The sequence below is a fragment of the Pseudochaenichthys georgianus genome, unplaced genomic scaffold, assembly GCF_902827115.2.
Source record: "Pseudochaenichthys georgianus unplaced genomic scaffold, fPseGeo1.2 scaffold_1395_arrow_ctg1, whole genome shotgun sequence".
NCBI classification, from domain to species: Eukaryota; Metazoa; Chordata; class Actinopteri; order Perciformes; family Channichthyidae; genus Pseudochaenichthys; species Pseudochaenichthys georgianus.
The window spans coordinates 1-10,459 of NW_027262262.1; the positions used below are offsets into that span (position 1 = coordinate 1).

The 10,459-nt window shown below is 47.4% G+C and overlaps 2 protein-coding genes across 2 annotated transcripts; one reads left to right on the forward strand and one right to left on the reverse strand.

Moving 5' to 3' along the window:
• Nucleotides 1-263: 263 nt before the first annotated feature.
• LOC117441010 (differentially expressed in FDCP 6-like) lies at nt 264-1,546 on the reverse strand (the record flags this gene model as incomplete). The annotated part of the gene is made up of 2 exons (XM_071202147.1): nt 1,275-1,546; nt 264-593 (listed from the first exon to the last, which is right to left on the reverse strand). Coding segments are annotated over exons 1-2 (582 nt in total), but the record flags the coding sequence as incomplete, so codon positions are not given.
• Nucleotides 1,546-9,741, forward strand: aifm2 (AIF family member 2). Its single transcript, XM_034077206.2, has 7 exons — nt 1,546-1,708; nt 1,854-1,973; nt 3,993-4,085; nt 4,713-4,821; nt 5,071-5,223; nt 5,553-5,753; nt 9,215-9,741. The coding sequence occupies exons 1-7, from the start codon at nt 1,565-1,567 to the stop codon at nt 9,364-9,366; spliced, it is 972 nt and encodes a 323-aa protein (XP_033933097.1). The 5' UTR covers nt 1,546-1,564; the 3' UTR covers nt 9,367-9,741.
• Nucleotides 9,742-10,459: the final 718 nt, after the last annotated feature.

Here is a 10,459-nt window from a genome sequence, read left to right on the forward strand (position 1 = left end):
GTAATGATAGCACCTCCTCCTCCTGTAGTAATGATAGCTCCTCCTCCTCCTGTAGTAATGATAGCACCTCCTCCTCCTGTAGTAATGATAGCACCTCCTCCTGTAGTAATGATAGCACCTCCTCCTGTAGTAATGATAGCACCTCCTCCTGTAGTAATGATAGCACCTCCTCCTGTAGTAATGAATAGCACCTCCTCCTGTAGTAATGATAGCACCTCCTCCTGTAGTAATGATAGCACCTCCTCCTGTAGTAATGATAGCACCTCCTCCTGTAGTAATGATAGCTCCTCCTCCTGTAGTAATGATAGCACCTCCTCCTGTAGTAATGATAGCACCTCCTCCTGTAGTAATGATAGCTCCTCCTCCTCCTGTAGTAATGATAGCACCTCCTCCTGTAGTAATGATAGCACCTCCTCCTCCTGTAGTAATGATAGCTCCTCCTCCTGTAGTAATGATAGCTCCTCCTCCTGTAGTAATGATAGCACCTCCTCCTCCTGTAGTAATGATAGCACCTCCTCCTGTAGTAATGATAGCACCTCCTCCTGTAGTAATGATAGCTCCTCCTCCTCCTGTAGTAATGATAGCACCTCCTCCTGTAGTAATGATAGCACCTCATCCTGTAGTAATGATAGCACCTCCTCCTGTAGTAATGATAGCACCTCCTCCTGTAGTAATGATAGCACCTCCTCCTGTAGTAATAATAGCTCCTCCTCCTCCTGTAGTAATGATAGCACCTCCTCCTGTAGTAATGATAGCACCTCATCCTGTAGTAATGATAGCACCTCCTCCTGTAGTAATGATAGCACCTCCTCCTGTAGTAATCATAGCACCTCCTCCTGTAGTAATAATAGCTCCTCCTCCTCCTGTAGTAATGATAGCACCTCCTCCTGTAGTAATGATAGCACCTCCTCCTGTAGTAATGATAGCACCTCCTCCTCTTGTAGTAATGATAGCTCCTCCTCCTGTAGTAATGATAGCACCTCCTCCTGTAGTAATGATAGCACCTCCTCCTGTAGTAATGATAGCTCCTCCTCCTCCTTTAGTAATGATAGCACCTCCTCCTGTAGTAATGATAGCTCCTCCTCCTCCTGTAGTAATGATAGCACCTCCTCCTGTAGTAATGATAGCACCTCATCCTGTAGTAATGATAGCACCTCCTCCTGTAGTAATGATAGCACCTCCTCCTGTAGTAATGATAGCACCTCATCCTGTAGTAATGATAGCACCTCCTCCTGTAGTAATGATAGCACCTCCTCCTGTAGTAATCATAGCACCTCCTCCTGTAGTAATAATAGCTCCTCCTCCTCCTGTAGTAATGACAGCACCTCCTCCTGTAGTAATGATAGCACCTCCTCCTCCTGTAGTAATGATAGCTTCTCCTCCTGTAGTAATGATAGCGCCTCCTCCTGTAGTAATGATAGCACCTCCTCCTCCTGTAGTAATGATAGCTTCTCCTCCTGTAGTAATGATAGCGCCTCCTCCTGTAGTAATGATAGCACCTCCTCCTCCTGTAGTAATGATAGCATCTCCTCCTGTAGTAATGATAGCGCCTCCTCCTGTAGTAATGATAGCACCTCCTCCTCCTCCTCCAGGCTTCGCTGAGAGGACCTTCATCCCGTTCTCAGAGACGTTTGGAGAAAGTTTTGTTCAGGGTCGAGTTCAGAAAGTGGACCCGGAGAACCAAGCCGTGGTCCTGGAGGGCGGCCGGGTCAGCACGCACCTCCTCTGTTGTTGTTGTTGTTGTTATTATAACATGTTTTTTACTCACAATTTTATTTGTTTTGCTTCTTAATGTTTTTTAATCTGAATTATTTATTTTCTCTTTGTTGTTATTTATAACGTTGTGTCCCCAGGAGGTCCAGTACTCCCACCTGATCGTCTCCACTGGGATGATCGGAGCCTTTCCTGGTCGCTTCGTCACCGAGGCAACGATGCAGAGCGCCGTGAAGGCGTACGGTGACCTGTTGGAGCAGGTGAGAGGGTGTGTGCGTGTGCGTGTGAACGTGCGTGTGCACGTGCGTGTGTGTGTGGCCTAGCATTACTATACTTGTGGGGACCTAAATCTGTTTACACAGTCACGTGTGGGGACTCGCCTCCCTTATGGGGACAAAATGGAGGTCCCCATGAGGGGGATCATTAATGTTAGGGTGAAGACTTGGTTAGGTTAGAGGTAGGGTAAGGCTAAGGGTTAGGGCAGAGTTGGGTGTACTGTAATTATATTACTTTGTCGGTAACGGAGTAGTGTAACGCGCTACTTTTATAATTCAGTAATCACACTACAGTTACTAACATCGCCCCGACACGCGTTACTTCGTTACTTTCTAAAATCAGTCATAATCAAACCTCAACAAACACCTGCTAAGAACACATGCCATCGTGAAGCTAACGTGAAGCTATTTGTTGTTTGTTTATATCACGTAGTCTGTTCTTCTTCCCTGTTTTCCGGTTGTTGCCTGTTTTGAATGATGAATACACACTACCGCCGCCTGCTGGTAAGGAGAGTTATTGCCACTCACGCATGCGCAGTTCGTACGTGCTCGGCTGAAGTCTTTGCGGTGTGTTCCAGTCTGGCTCCAGTGCGACACATGGCCAACACGCAGGAGAACACGCTGACGCAACAGCGTGAGCAGAGATAGACTGCGCAAAATACAGATAGCAGGAGACAGAGGACAGCCACGGTCAGATAGCAGGAGACAGAGGACAGCCACGGTCAGATAGCAGGAGACAGAGGACAGCCACGGTCAGATAGCAGGAGACAGAGGACAGCCACGGTCAGATAGCAGGAGACAGAGGACAGCCACGGTCAGATGGCAGGAGACAGAGGACAGCCACGGTCAGATAGCAGGAGACAGAGGACAGCCACGGTCAGATAGCAGGAGACAGAGGACAGCCGCGGTCAGATAGCAGGAGACAGAGGACAGCCGCGGTCAGATAGCAGGAGACAGGGGACAGCCACGGTCAGATAGCAGGAGACAGAGGACAGCCACGGTCAGATAGCAGGAGACAGAGGACAGCCACGGTCAGATAGCAGGAGACAGAGGACAGCCACGGTCAGATAGCAGGAGACAGAGGACAGCCACGGTCAGATAGCAGGAGACAGAGGACAGCCACGGTCAGATAGCAGGAGACAGAGGACAGCCACGGTCAGATAGCAGGAGACAGAGGACAGCCACGGTCAGATAGCAGGAGACAGAGGACAGCCACGGTCAGATAGCAGGAGACAGAGGACAGCCACGGTCAGATAGCGGGAGACAGAGGACAGCCACGGTCAGATAGCGGGAGACAGAGGACAGCCACGGTCAGATAGCGGGAGACAGAGGACAGCCACGGTCAGATAGCGGGAGACAGAGGACAGCCACGGTCAGATAGCGGGAGACAGAGGACAGTCACGGTCAGATAGCAGGAGACAGAGGACAGCCACGGTCAGATAGCGGGAGACAGAGGACAGCCACGGTCAGATAGCGGGAGACAGAGGACAGCCACGGTCAGATAGCGGGAGACAGAGGACAGCCACGGTCAGATAGGAAAACATAGGATCTGGATCAGTCTGATGCGACAATGGAAACTGAACTAAAGAGAACATTTGAAACTTTAGCAGTCTGCGTGATCTGCCTGCAGGGAGGGGCGGGTAAAGTAACGAGTTACTTTATGTAGAGAGTAACGAAGTAGTGTAATATTTTTGTATGTATGTATGTATATTTTTTAAAGTAATATATAACATGTCATATATTGCTTTTTTTTTTAGAAACGACCCCATCTCTGGTTAAGGGTTAGGGTTAGGCATGTGTTGGTTATGGTTAAGGTTAGGATAAGTCAATGTAATGTCCCCTGAAGGTGTGTGTGTGTGTGTGTGTGTGTGTGTGTGTGTGTGTGTGTGTGTGTGTGTGTGTGTGTGTGTGTGTGTGTGTGTGTGTGTGTGTGTGTGTGTGTGTGTGTGTGTGTGTGTGTGTGTGTGTGTGTGTGTGTGTGTGTGTGTGTGTGTGTGTGTGTAGGTGCAGGCTGCAGACTCAGTGCTGGTGGTTGGAGGAGGGGCTAGTGGAGTGGAGATGGCTGCTGAGATAAAGACGCAGTATCCACACAAGAAGGTGAGCTTTTTCCTTTTTTTATTGTAATTTGTTCTCGTGATTTTCTCTTTCACATCATTTTTAATTTTTCTATAAATTTGACATTAAATGTTTTATATATTTTTTAATGTTTTGTATTTATTTATCTTTTATTTATCTTTTTATTATTATTTATTTTTCTCTATGAAATAATTTGTCTTCTTTTTGGTGTTTCTTTAAATAATACATTTTATTTTTAGGCGCCTTTCATGACACCAAGGACACCGTACAATTTGTTAAAAAAACAGAAACCGCTAAGAGGCAACAGAACAAGATAAAACACAAACAGGAAGTCGTGGAGGAGACAAGTGGAGACACATGAAACATGTAATGGGGGCGCTGCAGTGAGTAGGCAGATTTGAACAGGTGGGGTTTGAACATGGTGGCTGTGTCTGACTGTCGGATGTGCGGGGGGGGGGGGAGTTCCAGAGTCTGGGAGCAGTGCAGCTAAAAGCCCGAGCACCCGTGGTGACGAGGCGTGGGGTGGGGGCGGGCAGCAGACCAGCAGAGGGGGAGCGGAGGGAGCGAGGGGGGGTGAACCGTTACTCTGGACTAAATGTTCCTTTTATTTGATGTTTTAATATTCTGTATCTCCCCTCTGGTTCTCAGGTGGTTCTGATCCACTCCCGCGTCGATCTGGCCGACCCCAACATGCTGCCCTCCGTCAGAGAGCAGAGCAAACAGGTGCTGCTGGAGAAGGGGGTGGAGCTAATACTAGGTACACACATACACACACACACACACACACACACACACTCACACACACTTAGAGATGATGATGGAGGTGAAGCAGATTTATGTTGGTCCCTCGAAAGATAACTGGCAAAAACTGAGATGGAAACAAAAGAGTGGGAGAAAACTGACACACACACACACACACACACACACACACACACACACACACACACACACACACACACACACACACACACACACACACACACACTTTAATATATGACCCTCTCAGGTGAGAAGGTGTCCAACCTGTCGGAGCTGCAGCTGAACGTCTTCAGCAGGAACTCGGAGGTGAAGACAGATAAAGGTCAGACTCTGACCTCAGATCTGATCATCAGCTGCACCGGACTCAAGGTCAACTCTGACGCCTACGCCTCCAGCTTCTGTGAGTCCTGGAGTACACAGATATATATATATATACACACTACAGTACATACTACAGTACTTCAGTGCCTGTATTAGTTACGGGACCCCCTTGAAAACGAGATGGTGCATCTCAAGGGTTTATCCCAATAAATAAAATGTCTATATATGTTATAGTGCAATTTGGTAATTTGGCCTCTAGAGGGCAGTAGAGGAGTTTTTCACAGTTTTATTATCAGGATCAGATCAGATTATTGTGTGTGTGTGTGTGTGTGTGTGTGTGTGTGTGTGTGTGTGTGTGTGTGTGTGTGTGTGTGTGTGTGTGTGTGTGTGTGTGTGTGTGTGCGTCAGCCGGCTCCCTGGTGGAGGGCGGGGCTCTGAAGGTGAACCCTCACCTGCAGGTCGAAGGCTTCTCCAACGTCTTCGCTGTGGGCGACTGCACCGACATCAAAGAGCCGAAGACAGCGTACAACGCCATGCTGCACGCTGACATCGCCGTTAACAACATCAAGAACATCCTGAGCGGGAAGGAGCTGACCTCATATCAGACAGGTACTCACACCTGTAAACAATCCTGTACACACACATACCTGTCTGTACTCACACCTGTACACAATCCTGTACACACACATACCTGTCTGTACTCACACCTGTACACAATCCTGTACACACACATACCTGTCTATACTCACACCTGTACACACACATACCTGTCTGTACTCACACCTGTACACACACATACCTGTCTGTACTCACACCTGTACACACACATACCTGTCTGTACTCACACCTGTACACACACATACCTGTCTGTACTCACACCTGTACATACACATACCTGTCTGTACTCACACCTGTACACACACATACCTGTCTGTACTCACACCTGTACACACACATACCTGTCTATACTCACACCTGTACACACACATACCTGTCTGTACTCACACCTGTACACCAGAGTTCCCGTTAGAATATTTTTTCGCCGGTCAACATGTCCGTTAAAGTTTAAATCTTCCGGACAACATTTGAAAAGTGCAGGTCAAAGGTCTTTGTTATTTATTGAGCTTTAAAACAAATTGATATGATTCGATATTAAACAAACTAATTATAGATTAACTACATTATTCAAAAGTGAACAGTAACTGACGATAACACGGGAATAATAAACGGAGCGCTCTCTCTCCTGACAGCCCGTCAGTCTCATGCAGCTCGCTGATCAGTAATGAGTGACCCGACAGTGGTGGAAGCATGTAGACGTTAAAGAGAAGAGGCCCCAAGATGGAGCCTTGAGGAACCCCACATGTCATATTTGTCAACTCAGATGTGTATGTACCTATAGAAACAAAGTTGTTTCTGTCCTTTAGGTAGGATTCAAACCAATTTAGAACTGTTTCCGAAAGTCCCACCCAGTTCTCCAGTCGGTCCAGTAATATGCTGTGGTCAACAGCGTCAAACGCAGCACTGAGATCTAATAATGCTAACACTGAAGTTCTGCCACTGTCTGTGTTTAAAGCCTGACTGGAACACATCGAAACAACTATTTAAGTGCAAGAAATTACTCAACTGTTGAAAAACTACTTTTTCAATGATCTTACCTAGAAATGGCAGGTTTGATATGGGCCTGTAATTGTTCATCACTGAAGCATCTAGATTATGCTTTTTTAAGAGCGGTTTAATGACTGCAGTTTTCAGGGCCTGTGGAAAAATACCTGAGTGAAGAGACTGTGTTTACTATATGAAGTAGATCTGAGGCCATGCAACGAAAAACATCTTTGAAAAATCCTGTTGGAATAATATCAAGGCAGCAGGAGGAGGACTTCAGAAGTTGTATAATGTCCTCTAGGTTTCTATCATTCATCTGATGGAACTGTGTCATGATGTCTGAATTGATGTTAGGTGGACACAGAGACAACACATTTGGCCTCATGGCCTTTCTCCATGGAGATATTTTCTTCCCAGTCACTTCCTTTACCTTAGTTGGAGCAATGGCAACTAGGGATGCTCCGATCGCAATTTCGGGGCCGATCACCGATCGCCGGAATCAGTATCGGCCGATGCTGATCCGATCGAGTGGGCGGGGCCTAAATGGAAGATTTAAACTTTAAAGATTTAAAGTGATGTTTAAAACTCAGTTAATGCTCATTCTCTGGAGCTTCCACAAACAACAATCAACTTAATTATTACATTCAAATGATTTACATTATTGAAGTTTACATTCACTTTGGAGAATAACACGGGAGAGATGAGCGGAAGCGCTCTCTTTTCCTCTCTCCCCCCTCCTGACACCCTGTCAGCATCTCATGCAGCTCACTAATCCAGTAATGAGTGACCCGACAGTGAAGAATAAATATATGGGTGAGAGAGCTGGGGGATGAATGAAGAGTATCCTCAAAGGCGTTGACGGGGGGGGGGGGGGGGGGTGACGGGCGGTGGAGACTCCTCCGGGTGTCTCATAGGTCTCCCATAATCAGAACATTCCTCAGGCGGTGCAGTGATACTTCTTCAGGGTTTTCTGAGCGATGTGTTGTGTCTTTCTCCTGGTTTGATTCCTCGTGCCGCTTGTCCTTGGCAGAGGGAACAGATTGATGACGCAGGCAGCTGAAAGCCAGGTGTTCAGTGCAGACAGTCGGCTGAATCTCTCCACTCCTCTTCTGCCTGGCGGCAGAGGGCCACTGATGAACACCTCTGCATTTAGAGAGCTGGCAGTTTCCAACAGACATTTAAAGTCTTCTTTCAGCACTTCTGACTCTTGTTTCACAACATCATCTGTTCCAATGTGCAGAACCACATTCTTCACAGTCGGATGTTCAGCCCCAACATGCAGGATCTTCTCAGCCAAGTCAGAGACCACATCCTTGGGAAAACAGAGTACTTTGGTGTTGTTCTTACTACACAGACCTTTTACATCTCTTACAGCAGAGTCACCCACAATCAGAGCTTCAGGCCCAGTCGTTAGCTTTCCCTCTAGCCTCTTACTTTTGGAGTAGCTATTGGTCCTTACCCTGCCGTGTGAAGAGGACGGGTTATCCAGGTCATCAGAGAGAGATCTCCGGTTCTCGGTCAGCGGAGCGTATCTGTTCTGGATTGGCACACTTGGTGGTTTAGGAGGATTTAAAAAAGTTTAAAAGGTCATTAAAATAGCTACGTGAGATATTCTAACCTGAAGTGTTTTGTCCGCTCACCGCTGCGTGTGATCATGCAGAGCTGCGTGTCGACTCGTCAGCAGCAGCTGATCTCTCTCTCCGTCAGATCAGACTCGCGTTTATGTCCACATCGATCAGATCCAGCTAGTTCTAGCTAATGATAGACTACCTGCTTATTAAAAGACACCTAAGCAATAAGTGTCGCTATGCAACCGGGTGAGGCCGCAAAGTATAGCGCAGCATTATGCATTTGTTTACATGCCCACCGGAACCCCGAGGCATTACCAACAGATCAACGCACAATCAACCCATCCAGGACATCTCTTTCTCCACATTACGTGTTAGACACTAGAATGGACTCTTCTTGTCTGTCAGATAAATGGCGCAACTGAAGCGGTATTGCGCTAAAGGCAAATTATTTTGACCGGAGAGATTTAGATTAGCCGGTCTTCAGCATATTTTACCGGTCATAGTCCGGTAATTACCGGCTAACGGGAACTCTGCTGTACACACACCTGTAAACAATCCTGTACACACACATACCTGTCTGTACACACACCTGCACATACACTTGTACACACACCTGTATTAACACATCTATAAATACACCTGTCTGTACACACACCTGTGCACACACATGCACACACACATGTTTACACACACATGTTTACACACACACATGTTTACACACACATGTTTACACACACATGTTTACACACACCTGTACACGCACTTGTCTGTACACACACCTCTACATACACATGTTCACACATACGCCTGTACATACATTTGTACACATATACTTGAACACACACACCTGTACACACACACACCTGTCTGTACTCACACCTGTTCACCTGTTGCTAGGCAGCCTCACCATGCTGCTGGCGATGGGCCCTGACGACGGCGTGGGGCAGTTTAATGGATGGAAGCTTCCTCGATTCCTGGTCACTCTGGGGAAGAGTCGAAATCTGCTGGTGTGGAAGAGCTGGAGGGATATGAAGCAGAGCCAGCCCTGACACACACACACACACACACACACACACACACACACACACACACACACACACACACACACACACACACACGCCCTGACACACACACACACACGCCCTGACACACACACACACGCCCTGACACACACACACACCCTGACACACACACACACACGCCCTGACACACACACACACACGCCCTGACACACACACACGCCCTGACACACACACACACACGCCCTGACACACACACACGCCCTGACACACACACACACACACACACACACACACACACACACACACACACACACACACACACACACACAGCTCTTGGTGTTTAATGTAAGACGTTTACAATGTAATCATTTACCTGAATATGTAATAAAACCATCAATAAAGCGACCGTTGAAATTCTTTATTATTCCGCCGGGTTCTTTTGGCCCTCTTCTCCTCCCGCACTGAACATCTCAGAAACTCCGTTCAAACATCAAAACGTTCGGCTCGGTCGGGAATCGATGGCTTCTGTTTGTCTCCTTTAAGGACACAGGCTGCTTCAGCCATAATGTTATCGTTCCCACTCTGTGACCGGCCAGCACTCGGTCACAGATGGTCTGTGTTGTGGGCGCACTGGGACGCTTCCTTCTTTGTTGTTTGTGGACTCCAAGGTGTGACATCTTCGAGGCCATAAGTGACGGACGCAGGTGACTCAGTGTGCCCAACTGGTTAAGCTATCTTATCAAGACATGTTGATTACTCTGTGAAACCAGTTCAATGGCTGACGAGAGAGAGGCGCTCCAGAGTTGACGTGGCAACCACCCGTGCGGTCAGACCGTGACTGTGATGTGAATCCTCCGGCCGTAACTCCAAATGAACCTCCAGTGTTTGACATCGAAGCTCCTGCTCCACCCGGTCTCCTTCCTGAGTCGGGGACTCCACTGCGTTGCTGCACAGAAGCTTCCCTTACAGTTTGGCGTTGTCGGCAGGATGCCAACAGATCTTCAGAGCTGGTAGGTGTGATTTTCAAATCTACATTTGAACATTGCCTTGCCAGAATCTGTGATTGACGGTATCCTAAAATCACCTGTGAAACTGAGCGGCTGCGTTTCGTTTTTGGTTG

What these genes read in the sequence shown, in the direction of transcription:
- aifm2 (XM_034077206.2), top strand. Translation starts at nt 1,565, where the DNA reads ATGATAGCACCTCCTCCTCCTCCTCCAGGCTTCGCTGAGAGGACCTTC. An exon ending in CGCAGTATCCACACAAGAAG is followed by an intron (nt 4,086 to 4,712) that starts GTGAGCTTTTTC and finishes TCTGGTTCTCAG; the next exon opens with GTGGTTCTGATCCACTCCCG. An exon ending in GCTGACCTCATATCAGACAG is followed by an intron (nt 5,754 to 9,214) that starts GTACTCACACCT and finishes ACCTGTTGCTAG; the next exon opens with GCAGCCTCACCATGCTGCTG.